This window comes from Stegodyphus dumicola, chromosome X1, assembly GCF_044657685.1.
Source record: "Stegodyphus dumicola isolate Sdum_Otavi_A_Nest chromosome X1, ASM4465768v1".
Classification (NCBI taxonomy): Eukaryota; Metazoa; Arthropoda; class Arachnida; order Araneae; family Eresidae; genus Stegodyphus; species Stegodyphus dumicola.
The window spans coordinates 252,437,012-252,461,308 of record NC_140780.1 but is presented as its reverse complement, the minus strand read 5'-3'; the positions used below and the strand labels follow the sequence as shown (position 1 = coordinate 252,461,308).

At 34.6% G+C, this 24,297-nt stretch overlaps 1 protein-coding gene across 4 annotated transcripts in view; it reads right to left on the bottom strand.

The window, feature by feature from the left end:
- Nucleotides 1–24,297, bottom strand: part of LOC118181362 (uncharacterized) — a 193,824-nt gene that overhangs the window by 118,451 nt on the left and 51,076 nt on the right. For all 4 annotated transcript variants that reach the window (XM_035350492.2, XM_035350493.2, XM_035350490.2 and 1 more), the window contains exon 2: nucleotides 22,775–22,846. In XM_035350492.2, the coding sequence (XP_035206383.1) occupies nucleotides 22,775–22,813 (39 nt within the window). In that variant the 5' untranslated portion in view covers nucleotides 22,814–22,846. The remainder of the gene's footprint in view (nucleotides 1–22,774; nucleotides 22,847–24,297) is intronic.

The following is a 24,297-nucleotide window of genomic DNA, read 5'->3' as shown; positions in this document are numbered from 1 at the left end:
TGAACCTGATAACGTTACATCGGCAAATTATGTCATCATATATGAAAATTTATTTAGACTACATAAAATTACTTTACGTGTTAGAAATGTAAAAAATAGTTTTTAAAATGTTTGCAAACAGTTAATGAACTGAAAGGAGAAAAATAATTTATTGTACGTTTTAAGGGGTATAATAAATTTTATAATTTTCTTTACAAAACTCGTGTACAGTTTTATGTGACGAATAATAAAAGTGTGTGTTAGCTTTGATTTTTTAAAGCATATATTTTTAATAAAGTAATATATTTTGTTATTTAATTCAGGAATTTCCGAGTTTCGAGAATGCAAAATATTCGGAAAAAAACACAGATAATTCACTACTTCTGTTGATTTTACTGTAAAAATCAAACAAAATGTATTTATTTATTTCCTATACAGTTTCAGACTTATAGTTTAATTTAGAATTCTCCCAGTTTCTATTTCATCAGAGTTTTATTGCTGGGTAGATTTTTGCAGTTATTTCCGCATTCTGAAATAAAAGGCTGCACATCACCTTCCTGAATTTCGCTTACGTATTCATGTAATTAAATCTAGATCTTAATCTTATATTTTTCTTTCAATCCCGGAAAGGCGTTCGTTGGACATTTTTGCTGGACTGGAAAATATTTAAGTATTAAACATATAATTGTGAACAGAAGCTATTAAAATTAATTTCTTTGTTCAACGGTTAGAATAAAATTTTGACATGTAATATGTCATACAAATGGAAATACTCAAGACAAAAAACTAGTACCTACATATCCGGCGATTTCAAAAATGTATTAATTTTCACTTCGCTATTAAGAGTTAAAGACAAAAATTTAGTAGATACTCCAGTCTGGAAATTCATTATTTTTAGGAGAATATTTAAGTTATTTTTTCCTTAATTGCTGAGCATAAAGAACTTTATAGTTCATAAATAAAAATGATTGACTGTATTCATATGCTTTGCGTACTGCAAATGAAATACATTACATAAAAATGAGAAAAAACATTACATCCAATATTGAACAGAATATAGAAAGAGGCAGAGTTAAAAAAAACTTCTCTCCTTTTTAAGAGTTAACGGTATATGTTTCGGTAAACTTGCAAAATAAGTTAGATACACACATATATGCACATACGGTTTTTGATGAAGGTAAAAGGAAAAAACGTTAGAAAATAACAAATTCGTTCGTACGAAAGTTATTTTCTTTTTTTATCAATTAATTATGACATTTGGTCTTCCTGTTTTGACTCAGGTTTCCTCGGATATTTTTTTCTTTTGGTTATCAAGGTTGCTTAGTTTTCTATATTCCTTCGTTAAGGGAAAACTTAGAATTCTATGAGGTTCATAAAACAAGTATCTAGAGATACGTAACTGGGTGATTCTGAAACGGAAGGTCAAGTATATGGCTTACGACGAAACTTCCTTGAAGCTTCGCAAAGATTTTATACTCGCTTTTCTTTTACAATCAAAAACATAATTTTTGCTCAGATGTTTGAAAAAGAACCAAGACTGGCTTTAGTAGATATGTTATCATAAAATTTTATTTAAGTGTTTCACTTAAGAGTGCATCACCATTGTTTTAGGTGATCGTTTTCTTAGGTAAATATTTCTCTGCTTTATTATGTGAGAAGAAGCAGAATTGTATCGAGTACAGTTTATATGAGAGAATGCATCAACTTTTAGGAACAAGACACAAGAAAAGTTCGAAACAATAGATTTGAAGCATAAAAATGGAATACTGAAGAATATGGCTCTGTTGCAATGGTCATTGAGTTGAGAAGGCGTTTTGCAAATTTAAATCGACTAACTGTCCGATACTCTGTGTCTTTTAGTTTGTCAGAATACTTAGGAAGATATGATATTAGGTGGAATTTTCTTGTATATGTCGTTGGACTTGGGTTTGGATCTCGAACAAGACTGCTGCTTGTGACTTTAAATGTTTTTCGGCTATGGGAGCACTTAAAATTGAGCATCTGAAAGTATTTTCAAGAAGGTGATGGTAGGAGAAGAAAGTTGCACGACGCTTAGTTTAGGTGAAAAGTAAGATGTAGTGCTTATGCCTTACAATTTTAGGTAATTTGCTGAACATAATCGCAATTTTAAGGCACATTATGCCAAATTATCTGTAGATACGATATCAGGTAGAGCTTAGAAGTTGTATAGATCTCATGTCATTCATCTAAAAATATATGCACCAAAATGACTATCACTGACATATTTTATTTATACACAAAAGAAAACATGTATACTTACTATTTTAAATTTTTCCCTTAAATCCTATACTCGGTCTCCCTATACAACTCCCTTGTATGTATATTAATTAACTTTAACTTGCAACAGTTGAAAAATTTTTATATTCTCTATTTTTCTTCAAATAAATCAGAAAATTGCTTTTCTCTGGTAAAATTATATAAAACAGATACTTGTTAGTGGTAAAATTAAATTACTTGTCTCTGGTAAAATTAAATAAAACAGATACACGTGAAATGAAATGCGCTGTGATTGAAACTTAGAATAGAGCGAATGCATATAAAGGCTCAAAATTTGGACTGTGTTTTAAACTACTGTTCTGGACTTGATATGACTATTTACTAAAATGGCATTTATATAAATACTAGAAGTCCTGTTCAGTAAAAGAGGTGGTGAAGTGTTCTACTACATAAAGTTTTGCTGAAATAGTCATTAAAGTCACAGACTAAGCTGCAGGGTTTTTATGAAAGCCAAACATGTAAAGATGCATAATGCAGTCTACTTCAGCAGAGATGCTGAAACAAATATAGAAAATTTTAAAATAAAGTATTATTCATTTCTCTTTCATTTGGAGTGCAGTATAGGCACTCCAAATACAACGATAAAAAGTAAGTCAGAAGCGATTTTCAACTTTAAGATACAAGTATGGTGCTAAAAAAACGACTGCACTGATCTTAATAATTATTTGAGAAAATTCATTTGGCTTTTAACACAGCTTGACTTTTACAAAGAACACTTCCACAACTGACACGTTTTTATCTCCTTCAGTAAACAGAGACCCGAAGTGTTCTTGACGTACATACTGGGATCTTTAAATTAGAAATTCTGTAAAAAATTTATAATCACGTATTTCTGTGATTGTCTTTTATATGTCTGAAGATTATTTTACGCATTTATATTTTACTCTAAGTCCACTTTTATAACAAATTTGCTTGAATTTACATACGGAAATGAATATCGTTGAAGTAGTCTGAGAGGTGTTAACAAAATATGAGTAAAAGTAATATAATATATTAAAACAGAGTGACTATAACTGTTATTTATACCACTCTCACAAATTATGAATAAATATACCTTAACTAAATTTCAAAGATATATCAATATATATATTATAGCTCTCAGTAAGCTTCGTAGCAGAGCCTTAATTTCGAACAAATTTCAGACATTTCGACTAGTATTTAGTATTTAAGAATTAAGATTAATTACCAGCTCATCGGTGTCCGAGTGGATTGAATCGCTAAACTCTTATAGTCCGATCCACATTCATATCCAGGTAAATAAGCTGGCTGTGCAGAATTTTTTTAAAATTATTATTGGTCTATGTAATAAGTTAAAAGCACACCCAGTTTCTTTTAAGAAGCCCTTCTGAAAGATTCCTCTATTCTTGAGAAGATAACCCTCGTGTGACTTGCCGCATTTAATTAAATACACAAACAAAATTAATTTATTTTAACTTTCTGTTATTTGCATCTTCCAGTACACATGTGGCTCATTTTTCATTTCTTCACATTTTTGCTAATTCTGAAATAAAGGTTTATTTCAAGATGCGTAATTTTTGGTTTATTTCCCTTACCGTAACATAACTGGTGCAGATTTGACGTTAGAAACATCTTTAGTTTAGCGTTTCCATTTTTTTGCCTGTTATTAGTTTACACTGCTACAGCATTTGTTATCCACGCAGCCTGGCAGATTGAAAGATCTCAGAGATGTTTCACTCGACCGGCTAAGATCTTTGAACTACTTTTAAATTAAAGCTATACATAGCATAATTAACTAAACGATTCAAAAGCAAAAGTGATAGACGCGTTTTTTATTTCAAAATATTTGATGTAATTCATAATGCATCTAGTTCACGTAATCCCGCTATTTGAATTTTACGTAATGTAAATAACAATTTTTTAAATGCCGCCCTGATCAGTACTGCGGTTAGCGCTGCTAGCTGTCGTGTCGTTGTACCCTGGCTAGAATTCCCGAGATTGACTTGAATATTTGTAAGTGTAACAGTGTATGTGCGACAATGAGGCATTTAAAATACTAGAGAGCCGAAAAGGCCTTCGAATTGATGCCCTGTAGTGCTCTCACCCAATCTGAGCTGAAAACTCCCCTACTTCTTTGTCCGATTACGGAGAACAATCTCTATCGATCTTTTCTTTAGCCCAACGGCATTCTTTCATTATTTCTTAGCGTATGCTTTCTCTCAGCCATTTCAATTTTATCAACGATGATGTGGTTATTGCATTAAGTTGTAAAGGTACTCCGTAACAATTATGCCTTGATCCTTGATCGAGGGCGTAAAATCTGTCCTTATAGTGTTAACTTTGAGCAACATTATCGGTGATGAGAACTGTTAAATGACCGATGGATATTGGTCATTCCCGACGAATGCTTAAGCGGCCATTCGAAACAGTAATAACATTCAAACCTTTATTTTTATTAATAAAGATGTTTCTTATATCCCACATTAAATGTAAATAACAAATAAAATGGCAAGGAAAAATCATTCGCATGTCATCTAACGATGCTTATAGATAGATAATGTTAACTACAAGGGCTGTAACATTATCTCACAACTACTGCGTGAATATTTCATTTGACTGCTAGAGCAAGAAGGAAAAAAAATAGTCATTAAACCTAAAATTATTTAGATGAAAAACTACTTATTTAGTATCAGACGGGAATACGAAAAAGAAAGTTAATATCTAGTAAAAGAAGTTTTGTCAGTTCTCGAAACGTTTATAGAAAATTCGAAGTATTTTAATTGGATTCAGAATATTTCTCCAACTCTAGCCTTTTTCGGATAATAATATTACAATACATTATTTTAAAATTTTTATTATTTCAAAATTTATGCTGTCACATCTGTGAATACATTTGTTACAGGAATTAGAGTTCATTACAAAGACACCGTACGCATTCAACTTTTTTTCTCTCTATAAAGTTTAGAAGGAAATTCGTAGTTTTATTACATTTTAAACAAGAGTTGCAAAGAGAATTTGATAAAAAAAAGTATCATTAAATAGAAAATTTTTATTAAAACTTAATTTTTTTAAATTTCATTTTTCTAAAATTTGCTATTGCAGTTTAAGATATTGATATTTTTGCTCTAAATATTTCTGCATTCCTTAAGATATACTGCGCAAAATCAGGCATGGCATTTCAGATGCTTTTGTTACTAGATATAATAAAAACATTTGCTGTCACGCCAATTGAAAAATAAGATTATCTTATAAGTTCCTAATTCAAATGGTTTAAAAAATTAACTGCAAATGTTCATTCAATGCATAGTTTTGTGAAAAATATAACAATAAACGCAAAAAGTTTGAAATCTTAATTTTAAAAAATAGAAATTTTAAAACATGAGTGTCAATTAAAAATAAAGAAAAATTCAATTTAATGATCTCAGTTGCATAATTAACTAATTTAACAACAAAATGCACACTTTTATCGAAAGCGTTTGTAGAGACGGTTAGGTTAATTGGAAAAGCCGGAGAGATGAAAAATAGCAACCGCCTTCGCCAGGAATCAAACCACGGACCTCTGGAATACCGGCCCAGTGTTCAGAACCACCACACCACGAAGGCACGCTAGGAAAGTGAGAGAAATACCTTATATATTTTCCTTTTTAAACGGCGACTGGGGTTTTAATCGTCAAATCCTGGGTGTGGAGAATCCTCATCCAACACCCTTTTAAAGAGGGAAGCGCCACTGTCAAGACATTAGGTATTTTTGGAAGCAGGTAAGATGAAAAATTAGCAACGTCTTCGCCGGGAATCAAACCACGGACCTCTGGAATACCGGCTCAGCGTGCAGAACCACTGCACCACGAAGGCACGCTAGGAAAGTGGGAGAAACACCTTATAAGGTAAATGTAAAATAAGTAAAACTTCGAGTATACTTTTATACGTGAAAACAACACTTATTGATCATATTCATTTATATTACACCTTTAACAATGAATTATAATTCTCATGTAGTAAACCCGCGCGCAGGATCTAAAGCCAAGTTGAACTGTTAGTATTCGGTGATCTTACTCTCTCGGCCGCTGGCAAAAAAATAAGATTAATCACGTAATAAATAATATAAGTATAATTACGTTGTTTGGATACAGTTTTATACCTAATATCCTTTCTTATTACCGAGTATACTGAATAATTCTAGCTTACTTTTTATTTTAATAAAAATTATGAATAAAAAAACATTTATTTTTATTACAGTTATTCTTCCAAAACAATGTTTATTTAATACAACTATTATAACCTATATTCTAAAGTATTAGGGATACTTTTTCCGGTATCGCGGGCATTAGCGAAAATAGATGTTTTTGCAATCTTTAACCTACTATCTTAGAATTATGCAAGAATTAGGAAGGGTTTGTTTTAATTATCCCGTGACTAAATTTAGAATTTTAATCATATTTTTTATGCCTTTGATATTAGACAATTCAATCCATTTTCGCTTTGTAAGCAATAAAACCTAAGAAAAGGAGTCTATTCGCTTAACCCCATCTAGCAATAACTGAAGCTATTCAGGAATAACTGTAAAAAAAAACTAAAAAAGTTAAATATAAATACACCAAGATGAAAACTCGAAGAATACGTCTGGCTCAACGCCAAGCTTCATAACGAAAAATGGATCAAGAAACTAATAATAAAGTATATTATATTTTCAGAAAATTTTATTCAATCTTCGTATGCAGTTCAAGTCTTGCTGAAATAAACTCTATGCGAGCGTAACGTCATTCCAAATTCAATTCGTGGACTTTAAAAAGCATATTATGGCGAAATCGAGGAGACTTTGGAAAGCATATTATGCACCACTGTCAGCTTAATGAAATTACTTACAGTGGAAACTGCAATAAAACTGCAGTATAGAGGCACATACGGCTTCTTAGGCAAGTTTAGAATTTGCCACTTCATTAAACATAAGTTAATATCCGTATATTAATTCCAATCATAAATTTTAATGTTAGAAAATAGGAAAAACAGTTCTATAAAACCGCAGAAGTTATGAGCATAAATTAAAGCCATTAATGTTTCTCTTAAACTTCATCTGGGTTATTTATATTACAAAATTTTTCTTGTTCTCTTGTCTTGAACTAATGCAAAACCATGTATAAAAGTATGCGTCAGCTTGCAGGAAGGTAATAAAGAAAACAAAGCAAGTTAAAGAACTTTGTTGCTTATTGCTTTGACTATGCTGTGTCAAATAAACTGAAAGGCGCTATTCTGACGACAAAGATGGCTATGAAAAATGAGTAGGATAAATCAGACTTTTGACAACATTGCGCCGGCAATGAATACAGTATCAAGAATGCAATGCTTTTCAATTATCGTAAATAGAGTTAACAAAGTTTTTTTATCTAAATTACGATATTGTTGCGTGCGCACGGGTTCGTAATAGATTGAATGCACAAGTCCGATAAAAGGTTAATAAAATTTATTCTTATCGAAAGAAATATAACAGAATGCTGTAATTCTCCTCAGAGAAATTCGTACACGTGTTTAAAATATCACGCAATGTAATCAGTATTTATACTTTAAACTACTAAAAACGTTAACATACAACGCAGTGCAAAGTCTTACCTACAGTGAAAGCTAACTCCGATTTATTTCAGTTCGCGCGGAATTACAAATCGCAATAATAGTAATTAAACAACTGACTAAACAACTGAACTGAGAAGCTCTCTCTCTCTGGCGTTTATAGCTTTTAACCGACCGCGCGAGATCTTTCAAGTAAATTCTGCTTCTCGAGATTTCTGGGAAGCAAAACGAGGATGTAATTACGGTTACAGTTAACATAGTGGTTAATTACATTTATCAAATTTCGATACAAACTAAAGAGATACCTATTTATTAAATGTTAAATGCATGTACCCCTGTATTTTTACTTTTCCGACATAGCTTTCTCTCAAACTTCGTCTCGCCCCGCGTTGCGGGAGGGGAATACAACAATTTTAATTATAATTCTGTTAAAAATATCTAACTAAAACAAAATTCGTATCACTGCCCCCTTCCCAAGGACTGCACATACCGGACAGTACAATCCCTGGAAAGGAAGCCAAACTTACAATTGAGGCATCAGTATAATGCTAAACATTACATTACAATAACAAACAACATAAACAATAATTGCAATAAGTAACTTAAATCAAATCAAATACTAAACTGATAAATGAGTGCACAAATTTACAAATTTAGAAACAAAAAGGACCATAGTCTTATCCTATTTACATTATAGACACTACGTACTATGGTCATAGTAAGGAGCTAGCCTGTTGTAATGAACGAATTTAAGCTTAAAGTTCGATGACTTACGGGTCCGAACTACGACGTCGTTCAGCCTGTTTAGGACTGTGTAAGGACCATAGCAAGGTAACTGCAGTTTAGGACAGAGTCCTTTCCGTCGAATCGGATTCTCCAACCACACCTTGGCCCCTTCGTTGAATCGATGTCCTGTAGCTCTCGTGTCGTATCGGGTCTTCATCATATCGGGTCTTTCATCGTCGCCAAGTTGACTAAATCTAGTGCAAAATTGTGCATCACTTCAAACCGGGTCTCGAGATCTTGGATGTATTCCTCAGGCGAAGAATACTCATCCAGAGCGCGACCAAACAAGAGATTACAGTGCAGACCAAGGTCACTACCGAAGAGCATCTGAGATAGGGAATAGCCGGTAGTCTTGTGTACAGCACAGCGATAAGCCAGTAAAAATAAAGGTAACTTATTGACCCAGTCTTGTTGGTTTCTGGAAACCGCCAACGAGAGGTTGTTAGGTATGGTTCGATAAACCTCTCTACCATGCCGTCTGAATGGGGATGTAAAGGTGGCGTTTGGGTTTTGTCGATGCCGAGTAGCTTGCCTAGTTCTTTAATTACAGCCAATGCACATTTTCTTTCTTGATCGGAATGGAATTAAAGCGGCACTTCGAACCTGGAAAGCCAATGCTGTATCATCACCTCTGGTGCCGTGACAGTCTGTTGATTAGGAATAGAATACGCTTCAGGCCACTTAGTGAAGTAACCAATGACAACCAGGATGTATTTGTTGCCATCAGCAGTTCGTGGCAGCGTTGTCAGGATGTCAAAGGCGATACGTTCAAAAGGTGCTCCCACATTGTAACGTTGCAGCTTGGCTCGGCTGCGTATCTTCGGTCCTTTCCGACGCTCACAGGCATCACAAGATCTGCATCACTTTTTCATGTCAACCTTTGCGTTTCTCCAGTAGAAGCTGCCTCGAACTCTCTGCAAGGTTTTCATTATTTCGAAGTGACCTCCAGTAGAGCTGCTATGTAATTCTTTAAGGACGTTCGGGATCCGGGATCTCGGAAGTATCATCTGCCATCGGAAAGACCTTCTATCATCCGATTCGAATTTCTGAGTGAGTCCTAGAGATCCCAGTATTGTTTTGTCGTAGGACTATAGATCAAAATTTCCTGCCAGGTAGGTTTTCTGTTTGAGGACTCCATTAAATCAATTATGGGTTTACTGTCGCCGTCTCCCAGCTGGTCGGTCCTGCCTTCTATGTCACTCTATGGGTCTTGATCAACCGATGTTGATATTGTAATTAGTTCCGCGCCCGGATTAAGCAGCTTGTATTTCGCTTCATCCCTAAAACTATATCGGCAGTTTCCTGGCCAAGGTATGCAGAACGCAGATGCCCAAGAGAGAGCATCTGCGTTTCCGTGTAATGATCCCTTCCGATGACGGATGGGGATGTCATATTCCTGAAGTCTCTGTATCCACCTGACTATTTGGCCTTCAGGATTCTTGAAATTTAGAAGCTAGGACAACGATGAATGATCCGTGCGGCGCTGGAATTTTCTGCCGTAGAAGTAATGATGGAAATGTTGTACGGCTTTGACTACGGCGAGCAACTCTTTCCTGGTGACACAATTATTCCTCTCCGGTTTAAACAGGCACTCTCTGTAATAGACCATGACACGTTCTTGGCTGGCCGTTGATTTCTTGGGACAAAACAGCAGCGACGTTTTCATTGCTCGTATACGTGTCGAGAATAGAATAAACGAATAAATTATCTGTCGAGCTGGAGGATAGGTCGGGATTGGAGCAGATTCCTTCAGGTCATTAAATGCATCCTCTAATTCCTTTGTCCACAAGAACTTTTGCTTGCTCTCTATCAGCTTGTGAAGGGATCTTGCGATGGAAGAAAAGTCCTTCGCAAATCTCCTATAGGAGGTGCAAAGCCCTAGGAAGCTTCTCAGTTAATGGAAATTTTCGGGACGTCTCCAAACTTTAACTGCTGACACGTTTTCAGGATCCGTACACACAACATCAACAGAAATGACATGTCTGAGGTAAGTCACTTCATGACTGAAAGGTTACTATTAGCGGGACTCAACTTTAGATTGGCTTCTTTCAGTTTCTGAAGCACCTTTCTAAAATTTGCTAGATGTTCTTCAAAACTCTTTCCGACGATGATGATGTCATCCAGGTATATCAGACAGGAATCGAAGGAAAGAACTTTCAAAACAGCCTCCACGAGGCGTTCGAATGTTCCCGACTCATTACAGAGTCCAAACGGCATCACCTTGAACTGCAAAATTCCTTATCCCGTAGTAAATGATGTCTTTCCTCGGTCATCAGGATGCATCTCTACTTGTCAATACCCACTCTTTAAATCAAATGTCGAAAACCACTTGGTTCAGAAAGGGTGTCCAGAACGTCATCAATTCTAGGAAGAGGGTAGCTTTCCTTTTTCGTAACCTCATTCAACCAGAGATAGTCAACTCAAAATTTAGTTAAACCTCTTTCTTTCTGACCAGGACGATGGGAGATGCTCATGGACTTTCTGAAAGCTCGATAACATCACTTTCTTCCATATCCTTTAAAAGTGTTCGTACCTCTTCCTGTTTAGCAATCGGTAGAAGTCTTGTATGTTGCTTAATTGATGGATAAACACCGGGGTCGGTTCTATACTTTGTCAAATGGTTCGACCCACATGAGAAGATGAGCGGGAGGAAACATCTTGAAAATCTTGAATGACACGTTCCGCAGCATTCCTCTCTTCATCGTTTAATTGTGCATTCTGCAATAACTCCGACATAATGCTCTCTGAAGACAGATTCTGAGATGTTACTGTTTCGTTTAACGCTGGTTACTGGAAGACATGCTCCAACCACTTCACCTTTCTTAATAACTCTCGCCTTGTTAGTTACATTCGCAACATTAGTTACATGTCACTAGGAAAACGGCCCTCGATAGTCGACGAGTGCTGAGGTTACTAGAACTCCGTTCGTGCTGTTACAGTTCTTGGGATATTCCATGACGCCGTAGCGGAAATTTCCCTTTTCGGCTATGGATCCAGAAAGTAAAAATTCTGCACTTTATTATGATATCGTCTTGAGCTATGATTTCGTGGACAGATTTAAAACCTTCACCATTAATTCTGAATAAAGATATGTCCTCTGAGGCAGAATGCCGTTCGTTATTTTGAAAATTCAAGGAAATATTATATTTCCTTAGAAAGTCCAATCCGAGTATGCAAGGATCTGTAATTTCGGCCAAATTTGCCGTGTGAGAGTAGGCGGCACTTCCAAACGTGATGTTAACGCTTAATTTTCCATCAATGTCAATTTTATTTCTGGACATAGTCTGGCAGGACGGCGTCCAGATGAGTTTACGTTTTAACTTTTGAGCCAAATCTTTTCCAATGATGGTAACATTGGCTCCTGTATCGATGGTCATATTGCAAGGAACTCCATTGATATGTCTCATAATGAAACGTCCATTAATGCTGCCATTCATTCAGAAGTCTGAAGAGCTTTAAACAGAGACTTTTCATTATTTGGCAACCTTAGCCCTGTGAGATGGCCATTAATTAGTATTCCTGTTTCTTGCTGGGTATCCCTGTTTCTTGTCTTAGCTTCCATGCCCTGGGGTTTTCTGCAGTTTCTTCGTATGTGGCCTTCAGCACCGCAGTTCCAGCACTTTACGGTCGGTTTCTTGTCACCAATATTCCGTCTCAAGGCGTTCAATTGTCTAGTTAAATCGTCTAGACGAGCAGTGACTTGATCCCCTGGCTCCCGGACTTGAGCAGCTCTGACTGGATGGCGGTCTCGACGGGTGGCTTGCTGGGCTGCCTAAAATTTCATGACGTACACTAAAGCGCTTTTCAAATCTTTCACATCCGCCATTCGCAGTGCTTTTTGTATTTAAGGGTCCCGGATGCCTTCGATGAAATATTGCAGGGACAGTATTTCCCTTGTTTCTGTCGGGCACTCCGAAAAGGCGTGATGTGACAGCCTTTCAACATCCGTGGCGAGCTCCTGAAGTGTTTCGGTGGGCTTCTGTTGACGGGATTTTAATTGGAGCCTCCTGTAGTTACTTAAACATTTCTCGCCGAAGCGCAGCTCCAAAGTGCCGGATAGAGCTTCGAAATCTAGCCTTTGATTTTCGGGAAGCGTCTGCAGGATATCCGCTGCGTCTGCTCTCAGAGAAGCGGCGAGATGACAGGCCTTAGCTTGGGAATCCCATCCATTCGCATTCGCATCTATAGAAAATTGGGTCTTATACACTTGCCAGGAGGTCTTCCCATCATAAGTGGATAGCTTCAGTGAGGGACTTTAGAATCGGTGCCTTGTCATTAATATTCCGTTTCAAGGAACTCGGTTGTATGGTTAAATCTTCTAGACGAGCAGTGACTTGATCCACTGGCTCCTGGACTTGAGTAGCTCTGATTGAGTAGCGGTCTCTACAAGTTGCTTGCTGGACTGCCTCAAATTTCCTTGCGTACACCAAAGCGCTTTTTAAGTCCTTGAAATCCGCCATTTGTAGAGCCTTCTGTATTTCGGGATCATTCTGTATTCGGGATATTGATAAAGTACTGCAGGGTCAGCAGTTCACTCGTTTCTCTTGGGCACTCCGTAAAGGCCAGGTGGGATAGCCTTTCAACATCCGAAGCTAGTTCCTGGAGTGTTTCCGTTGGCTTCTTTTGACAGGATTTTAATTGAAGCTTGCTGTAATCTTTTAAATACTTCTCGCCAAAGCAGAGCTCCAACTCGCCGGATAGAGCTTCGAAGTCTAGTGTCTGGATTTCTGGAAGAGTTTGAAGAATATCCGCAGAGTTCTTTCTAAGAGAATCTGCGAGATGACAGGTCTTAGCTTAGGAATCCCATCTATTTGCACCCGCCACTATAGAAAATTGTGTCTTATAAACTTTCCAGGAAGTTTTCCCATTCTACGTGGATAGCTTCAGAGAGAAACGAACAGGCAAGGGTTAAAATTTAAAATCCTCAGTATTGCTCCCTGCCATCCTTGCGAATTTCTTTAAAGTATCAATTTCTTTGGCGACTGTATCAACCCGGTCATCAATTTGTTGTTCGATTTGTTGTTGGACGGCAGAAAAATCTTTCTTCGATTTGTTCTTTGACAAAAGAAACTCTGTAATCGATTTGTTGTTCTAAGGCCGAAACTCCCTCTTCTGTTTGTTATTCGACAGAAGAAACTTCTTCAGTTTGTCCAACTTTATTTTCAAACACGTCTAATCTGCCTTCCATACCCTCAAATTTGTTTTCTATTATGAGGGTAATTCTTTTTTTCCTTTCTTCTTGACCTGCTTCGATCTTTCCTTGACTAGCCTTCACCTCTTCTTGGCACGCTCTTTTCTTCTTTAACTGATTCTTGACCAGCTTCCGTCTTTCCTTGAAACACAGCAAAGTCTGCCAACAATTGCCTTAATTGTTCCTCCATCGTTTTTGTCACTGGCATTTAACCCCCCTTCTAACACCAAAAATTGTTGCATGAGTATGGGTTCGTAATAGATGGAATGCACAAATCCGATAAAAGGTAAATAAAATTTATTCTTGTCGAAAGAAATAGAACAGAATACTGGAATTCTCCTCAGAGATATTCATACATGAGTTCAAAATATCATGCAATGTAATCAGTAGTTATACTTTAAACTACTAAAAACGTTATAATACAACGCAGTGCAAAGCATTATATACAGAGGAAGCTAACTCCGATTTATTTCAGTTCGTGCGGAACTACAAATTGCAACAACAGTGACAAAGCAACTGAAACGTGATGCTCTCTCTCCAGCTTTTATAGTTTTTAATCGGTTGCGCGCGGTCTTTCTAGTAAATTCTGTAAATTCTAGTAAAAACTTAAAAAAAAAAGAATAAAATAAATTTAAAAAATTTAAAAAATTCTGGAAAGCAAAAAGGGGATGTATTTACGGTTACAGCTAACATAGTGGTCAATTACATTTATTAAATCATATTATTAAATTTACAAACTAAGGAGATACCTATTTATTAAATGTTAAATGAACGTAATCCTCTATTTTTACTTTTCCGACATAGTTTTCTCTCAAAATTCGTCTCGCGCTGCGTTGCGAGGGAAAATACAGCAATTTTAATTATAACTCTACTGAAAATATCTAACTAAATACAAATTCATAACAATATTTTAAAACGATGCTTCTCTCTTTATTTGAATTGGAAGTTAAATATCTGAATGTTGGAAAGTTATATGTTTTATTGAATTTCTAATGTTTTGTTCCTAATCTGGCACCCTTTCTTGTAACTCACATGAGGCAAATGTCTCACTTGTCTCACCCTCTTCCCCGTTCTACACGTTACTCTAGTTTTTCCTCAGAAGAAAATAAAATAATTAAGTTAAACCAGCGCTTCTTAATTTTTCTCGCTCTTGACACCTTTTTATCGTCGTGATTTTTTTCGTGTTATCGCAAATTAAACGAAGGTTGTTCATTAACATCGCAGCTGTTAAAAGTAAAGCTAAATTGAAGAAATGTCTCATCGTAGTTTCCTTTTCACACCTTAGATGCTCCTTTTTGATTACTAGGTCCTGCTTGAACAGACTTCGTAGTTCTGCCATCTGCGTCATTGCCTTTGTTACTCAAATTCAATCATTTATCCATGGGAAAAAAAAAAAAAAAAAAAAAAGAAATCCTCAAATACAAATAAAATAACGTCGAATAAAACATTAAAATACACTATCGTATTGTTCTCGCGTTTTACATGATTGTTGCGTCGAAACGGAAACCACTGAATTATACTGAAAAAGCGCTATCATTAAACTAGTAGCAGCGAAGCCGACCTTATTCTTAGCACGCTTCTGTAGCGTAGACCGTTATATACTGTGCGTCTGAGGCATATTTTATTCTAAACTATCTTATATGCTTAAGCTGCAATTCGACAGCGTTATTATGATGCGCTTAGCGATAGTTTTTCATTTGCATATCTGGTTTACAGCTCAACTTTGCCAGGATTATTATTTAATTATTCCGTCGCATAAAAATATAATATTTAAATTAAATGTAAGGAAAAATATTGTAACTAACGTTTCTTTAAATTTTATGAATCTGAATTAAATTTTCTCGACTCTAGCATTTCGCTTTGCAACTCCATTTGTGTTCGCGACCTACAGTTTAAGAAACGCCGCATTAAACTATAACACTAACAAATGCCATTTAGAGACTATCTACCATCGAAAACATTTAGGGGGGTAGATCGCTTAGAAACGAAGCGGAATCAAATAGTTATGCAGGATCGAAAACACCGTCGTCATGAGCAGTGATCACAGAACATAAATGAAAGACCAACACGTAAGTGAATAAAGTACATTTTGAACAACAGGTATATTTGTGAAATGCATACAGATCGTAAGATCTGTCCAAAATTGCATTCATAAGCTATAACACATATCAGACATTTTCGTACGAAATCATGAACATCATGGAATAGTCTGACATACATAGGACGACCCCGGTAGCTACGAAAATGCATACGAAAAGATTCTCTGGATACCGTATTGCTGTCGTACACCTGAGATTCCAGGTCGTTTCAGGAAGCGTTATCAAGGCAAGATGGGTCTGGCGATCGTGCAGACAAATGAATGGAACCTGATCCACCGTAGTCTAACTGTCACGTTTAAGTGCTGATGATCATCGCTTAGATCGGAGGGAGTTCTATAGTCCTGGAACAACAAACATATCACGGGACAGCGCCTGCTGCACCTGCTGATCATCCAAACGTTCTGTCATGACTTCCTCCGGAAACCCTGTAACTCTGTCCATTCAGACGATTAGCCATAAAATTTAAGTCTATTATGAGGTTGCCAACAATGTCAGGTAAAGCATTAAATACGAATAACGGTTTCCTGATACGTCATTTTCTAATCTTACAACGCTATATACCGTGTTAAGATTTCGTTTCCCATCCTGCATAGCTATATGATTCCCTTTCATCTTTAAGAAAACTATCCCTCCCAGATATATGCACCCGTTATGCTGAAATATATAGGACATTTAAAATGTTTGAACTAATATTTAAATCAATGAGAAAAAAATCGGTATTTTTATCATTACTGTATTCTCAAAATTGTCTCAACCAAAAACCTGGTGTTTGGAGAGATTATACAACAGTAACAGGAAGAAGTAACTTCATTGCTTTCCCACGAATAGCATGATTACTTCTACGATGGTGTCGTTAAAAAACAGCACTTTAAAAAACAGCAAAAATTTAGTCTAAATTTAATCAGGGTCTGCTGAATTTAATCAGCTGAATTGCCTCAAAGCACGCAAGGGTTATAAGTACAATGAGATATACCTTCGAAGGAGATTTTCACCAGGCAACTGGCTTGAATTTGCATTACATATGCGTAAACGAGGAAGCTCCCATACAGCCAGCCATTTCATTTGCAGGGAATTGAACGTAGCTCTTAACTTCTGATCGGATATAAAATTACCAACTTATTTAAATGAATTTTGCTTAAATCTTCAAACAGAATGAAATTTAGTGACAAAACTTATGAAGGTTATTAACAAGATGAATTCGTATAGATGGGAAGTTAGAAATTTCCCATTAATAAGAAAGTAATTTCCTTTACTAAAGGAAGAATCAATATGTTTGCATTAATTCAACTGTTTTAGCTAACATAAATAGAATGCTTTTTTTCTTGCACTTGAAAATGTAATCAATAGACCGATCTATAGTTTTATTATGAATAAAAAAACATATACTTCCCAAAAGGTTTATATTATCTTAGAGACGGCTGTATAAAAGTATTTGATAAACAACGTTTATATAAATGTGTTTACTAAATAAAGTTATGGCAGGTATTCTAGAAGACTTTTAAAAATTTAGATAATAGGAAAAAGTTCTGCTTTAAAGGATTTATTTGCGAGAAGAAAAGGAGAAAATGTCCGAGTCTGCTTTTTATATAAGGGCGATTTTTTTAGTGGCCACATTTCTTTAAATTTCTATAAGATGGAATTAATTTCAGTGAAAAGGAATTTATTATCTGACAACTGGCTAAACCGTCGCTGTCAATTTGGAATTTTAGGGAACAATGCAATTTCCAGCGAATAAGTAGTTGCTTAGGTTGGCGCCTTGGCAGTTGCTTTGTTTGAATAAAAATATCTGAAAATCTGAAAGGGAAGGAATTTTATTGAGTTAGGATTGTAGAAGATCTAAATGAACTTTTTCCTCTTCAGAAAAGAATAAACAAAAGTGTCATTATTTCAGGTAGGGATTTCAGGTTTCATTCTTTAAAGGACAGATTATTTTCTTGCTGGTGTAACAGAGAGCGCTGGTGTCTGAAGGAAAAAAATCGGAACATAAATATTCACAAAGAAAAATTTGATTTCTAACCAATCGATCTCATTCATTCTTGTAATTCATGTAACAAATTCCTTAGAAAGTCCTCATAAACACATCCCTCAGATTAAATAGGTATCCTTAAATGAGATTTATCTTAAACAGTTAAACAAAAAATTTTGTGTTGACTCTTTTCTGCGAGTCTCCTGTTTAGTTTACTCCATCAGAAAATAAAATGAAATGAGGTTAATCTTTTGATCGTCATCAAGGTTAATCTTTGATCATCATCAAGGTTAATCTTTTGATCGTCATCAGCTCGCATTCCAGTTACGCACCGCAGTGGGCGAAAATGCGCGGAGCATAAATGCATTCAGAGTATGCATTTAGCTCTAAAATGTGAGTTGCTGAGTTTTTCTGTGAATGAAACTATGTTAAGAATCGCGGAGTAAAGAAACGAAGTTGAAAAGCTTTAAATTAAAACTGTAAATTTGTTTGAATCATTGCTTTATTGTTCTTTTCCTCCCCCCCCCCCCGACGAAAACGCAAATTAATTTTGTTAATGTTTGTTTTTTAGCTTCTGCAACTTCAAGTTAAAAGGAAAATAAATTTTATAGTTGCGGTTTACATCACTGTAATTAATTATTTTTCTGGGATTGAAAGGGGAAGACGGAGTGAAAATTAGTACGGCAGTCTAGGACGATTAAGCTAGTATTTAAACTAAGCCATATTGAGTTTAGTCTTATAATAACAACACTATTATTTGATAATTTTTAAATTTGTATTCTTCCTCTCTTTGAAAATATTTCATATTCAGACTTTTGCATAAATTTACTGTGTTAGAAACTTTAAGCTATGCAGTAATATTAGTTAATAACATCTGATTTATTTAACTATTTTTGGAAATGTCGGTAGAATTCCTCAGTAAAAGTGAACACAACTCCAGACTATCTTAGGGTTACATGACAATGATGTGCACTTCCTTGGTATGGGAACATTATTAAAAGGTACTGGAGAGCTCGTGAACTAATGGCTTAAGCGCTAGTGTTTGGCATTTGTAAAATAAATTTAACTTCTTTTTTTATTCCCCTTCCACATTTCTTTTTTGCTTCAATAAAAATATGTCCTGAAATAACAAACGAAAATTCGAAGAGCATAGAAATTTTTTTTCCCGTTTCAGAAGGTTTGAAAGCTTTAATACTCTTAAGATTTAGGTTACACACTTGTGTTTCCAATTCTGCATCGATTTAATGTTAGAAAGAGAATCCTAGAGACGATTTGATCTTTCTGAGAGGCATGCGCAAATTTGAAGCTTAAGTTGTATTACATGTAAGGATCTTAAGTTTTACTAACGTTTATTTTATTTTAAAACTTTACTATCTTTTCTTTTTTTCCACTTCCGGTCAGAATTAAATGCGTTAACTTGTTTATGCAAATTTTACTTGCTAACGCCCAAGTATTTAAGTTGTAGCTTTTTGCCAAAAGTTAGAGAGAGAGGGAAAGTGAGCCGCCTTGCCACTGCATTCTGTACGAGTTTTCAATGTTGCTGCTTGCCTTTAAAGCCAGATATTTAGTCCTCTTGATATTTAAAACGTATTGTAGTTTCGGCAGTTTGCGTACTATATACGTAATCTTTTAAAAGGCCAGACTTAGTGTTAGGCATTTGTAAACTAATTCAAAGTTAGCTCTTATTTAGAATTTTAGTTAGCAGTTTTATATTTTTACTTTCAGACCACAAGTGGTTGGTCTCTGTATCCCGAAGTGCGGGAGCACCTGTGATCTTATAGAGAATAAAGGGTAAAGTAAACCCTTCTTGCTGGTGGTGTCCATTCCACATGTATTTGAACATAGCTTGAGTAAGCTCCATGTTCCTATTCAGGACACGTCATATTTCCAAAGCAAATAAAAAGACATACAAGTCCTGACAAAGGTAAGTTCAGTTCCACCCCTTTTTATTTTTATTTTTACATAAGTAAGAAGTTTGCAAAATATTTTCGAGTCTCTTGCCACTTATAAATGGAAATATTTGGTGCCTGTTTCGTAAATTTTAAGGATTTTTATTCTACAAACCAATATTTTCCACTTGACCAAAATTAAAATTTTAAAACTCGTCCACTTTAGCACAAATCGCTTTTTAATCCATTTACTTTAATAATCATAAAAGTACGCTATATTTTCAATTTCCAAACCTGGCGCTTTCCGAGAGTTACGGGTTAAACTCTGAAATTTTAAAGTTCCTTAAAATGCCATGAATGAATTGTGTTTTCCTGATTTTAATTAAAAAACGACTCTCTCCCTTTGTACCTTGATTCATCTTTTTTTTTTTTTTTTTTTTTTCAATATAAATCCAACCCGAAATCGAATGCATTAAAACTTGGCAGACGTTAACTTAACGCTTAACGTCTACTGAGAAATATTTTTAAAGAGATCTCTCTAATTTGTATTCTAAGCAATAAAACAGTTCATTATTTTCCGAAAAACGAAAACGATTTTAGCGAGAGAAGAGGTGTCGAGTAAATCTTCATTACCAACCAGCTCAAAGATCTTTCGTTACAAATTTAAATAATTGATTTTAATCTAATACTAAAAACACTTTTCCTGAATCCTAATTCTTGGCCCTGAGAAAACTTTTACGCTATCCTTCTAATTAAAAGACAGGCAGAATACAATCTCTCAGCATTTAATTATTTAAAATACGAGCATCCTCCCGTAATCCAAAGAAGTCACGTACTTATTCAACGTTAATTAAGTGCCTTGTTTGCAGAGCCATGTGCATCGTAAAAGCGGCTTATCCAATTCTTTTACCGGGGAAGAAATATTTTAATTAGTTCGCACAAACCTGTTACTGAGTAATATTTTAGCATCAAAGTAAACATTCAGTCTTCCAGTTTTGTCAATATTAAAAATAACTTGAAATATGGCAAGCATTAAAGTTCGTGCAGGAAATATCTTGGATGGGAAATTTTAATGAAGTATTAAAATGAATAAGAATTTAAATTTGAACTCATTTTATCGCGTTTGTAATGTATGGGTGTATGAAGTACAAAGAAATAAGTGGTGATAACTCAGTCTAATAGTAGATAAAATTCTAGTAAGTAATAATTATCCGGATAAACTAAGAAATATTTATAGAAAATGTATGGTAATAAATGAATGTAAAATAAGGCATTATATTCATCATTATAAAGGGCATAGTATTAATAGAAATTCGCTGTTAAGCAGTTACGTGTCTGAAGTTACATATTTATAAAAAGAATTAACTTCATTCGCAATTACAATATAATTCACTTTATTTTAAATCTCAAGAAATATTTTATGTAATAACTGAATCCAGTTTGCTTGATTACCTTCCGGCCGAGTGGATAAGATGAATACCAAGTACTAGTTTATTGCGCCATGGTTTCCTACGACTGAAGGCTTAGTTGCGTGGGATCTTCATGGTTTAGCCGTGCGAAATTTCATTAAAATTCATCAGAAAGTTCTTAAAATGTCCTCCGAGAAAGCTTCTCGTTCTTTTGTCGGCCAGCTTCTAAGATTCTGTCTCTACTTTTCCACATCCACTAGTTTAGATCCTACAATGAACCTGGCGAATTCTCGCACAGGCGTGAAATAAATACCAACACAGAAGAAAGGTGCAAAATAACCCTTTATTAACTCAAACTAAAATAACAGACAACACGGACTTCGTGCGTTTCAAAAACACCATTCACTTGCGGCGATAACTAAACGTAGACTAGAATACAAATCAAAATCTGAAAAATAAAACGAGTGCAAGAACGCACTAAGAATAATTAAAAGCATGTTATTCATTTGCTTAAAAATCATTTTCTAAGCGGAAAACTGAATACATTGTTGTAAAAAAAAATAAAAAATAAAAATAAAAAAAAAGATAATTTCATGAATGGATGCCATTCAGTCGGGGGAAAAAAGAACATTCAGACAATCTTAACGAGATTCTCATGTTTGTGTGAGTAAGTAGTTAAGATTTCTTTTCTGCCACATTTGGGGCTAAAAATGCACTTTATCATCAAATTTTTCGTTTCATAAAAATAGAGCTCATGAATATTCGAAGTGTTTCAAAAGCTCGTGAATCACTGAATAGTTGTAGAACTGTACTCCAAGTTTACGAAATGAATCAAGTAAATTAGGCTATCAGAGTGCTCCAATTTTGTCACGTAATGAATTTAGTATATCTACTCATATAAGAAGAAATATTTTATGCTCAGCTTGCAGGGAAAAAATCAGTGAGAAAAAATGTTTTTACTGATGAATTAGTGAATCAAAGAAATCTCCACCATCATATGATCAAAATTGAAATTCACTCTGTACAAATTTGGCCCATGGCCATAATGCATGCATTCGAAATTGTATGCTTTCAGATATATACTTCTAAACGTTATCTTTTTATGTCAAAGAAACATAAATTTATAATCATGGGCTGAAAATTTCCGTTTTCAGAAAGGATAAACTTTAGAATTTTACAACCCTTAAAAAATCGACATTTCCTCATTTCTTTCCATCAGATGAAAATAGTTCAAGTTATAATTCTGACAATTTTTTCTTGTGTATTAGAGAATCCAGTTTCTTCTGGAAGACCTTTCATTTGGGTAAGAAATAGCTCACGTGCCAAAAAACCTGTATAAATTAGATTAGATATTTTTTCTAAGAAGTTTCATGAGATGAAAAATATTATATTCTAAAAATCTACTTTATTTGATCAATTTCTTATCCTGAAGCCTCAGGTTTAGGACTAAACATTTAACAGGTAGTTAATCGTGCAATATTTTTTAAATATCCTGCCTGTCGCTTTTGAACCTACATATACATCCATTAAATGTACAAATAAGCACCTCTAATAATGAAATTTTGAAATAATACAAGACTAAATTAATTATTAATTTACATGTCATTCATTTCGGAAGATAAAATACAAATTTTGACCTGTGGGCAAGCTGCTGGTTTTGTACCACCACATCCCATTCCAGCACGATTCTTCACCAGTGTTCAAGGTTCCTGAACAAAAGAAAAAGACATTACAAGATATACTTTAGTTTGAATCCAAAATCAGTGCAAATATAAATTTATAGGACATTATACGAATTACACTGTATGCTATGTACCATGGTTGGCTAACGTTTGGTGAAAGAATCGACTTTGTATGTGAAATGTAATGCCCAAGCTGACAATCAAATCCGTGGAGTTCAACGCAATCAAGCTCCCTGCATAATTAGTAGCAGGCGTTAGAAATAAAGTCTCAATTAGTATTAAATAATTGTTAATAATATAACTGCGTTTATGCCATTGTGATACGTATTCATTTAAAAATACATAAATTGTTTTCATAAATAAGAATAAAGATATTAAGTACCAAAAATATAACTTATTCCTAAAACTATCGTAATGTGTATGCATCATAAAATACAGGTTTTTATAAACATGGTAAAAGTGTATTTAAGTCTCAAAAATGCAAAAGGCCCCTGAAAATATAGATGCTGTAACGATAAATTTAGTGATAAAAGCGAAAGTGGCCCCGCATGAATAGTAATAGTAAATATGACACTACATTCTTGTTAGGAATGTATATATAGATTTGACGTAAATTAAATAAAAAAGAACTGATAATAAATGTAACACTATTTATGAGTGTAAAAAGTAATATCCTTCGCGAATAAAATTGCTGAACAAATAATATGCACATCTTGTATAATGCACGGTATATTTACTGAAGATAAAAAAAAGGATAACTAATTGCTAGAATTTTATTAGAGTATATAAAAGAAATTTTCTTCATTGATACACCATAATTTAGTGAAAGAAAATTTATGCACGTACGTTAAGAAACGGAAATGGTGATCCACCGAAAATTACATCACAATCGAAATTTTGGCCATATCTTTTATATACCGTTCTTTATTCTTTCCTCTGCTGCATTAACTTTTAATTCTAAACTAGAATATTTCCTTTTTTACATATTTAACTGCAGTAAAAAAGACTTATAATAAATGAAATAGTAAAGTTTCATTGTCGTTTGGTAATAATTGATTACAATTTTTGTTAAATTTTCTTTAATTCGGATCCGATTTTTAATAAGAATGATTAATTTAATTGTTTAATTAATTGCTAAATGTAAGGATCTCTGAAACAGAACAAACGCTCAGTATTCTAGGGATATCATTTTAATATTTTTCATCGCTTAAATCTCATTAAAGAAGCCTTGTAGCAAGGTATTTACTGGACCTTGAATTCCGCCAGGAGTAAATTATGGCCAGACTGTGCTGCAGGCATAGGGTTTTCACACTAAGGATTTGTTTTGTTATCTGTAAAATTGTGTCTTTAGGTAAAATCATAAGCCTTTATATAAGATTTTCCGAAGAAATGTTAATATAAGTTAAAAAAGAAGACGCGAAGGTGTTAGAAGATCATAAATATTAGGTCAACGAGAAAGAATTGAAACATCTTCAGAA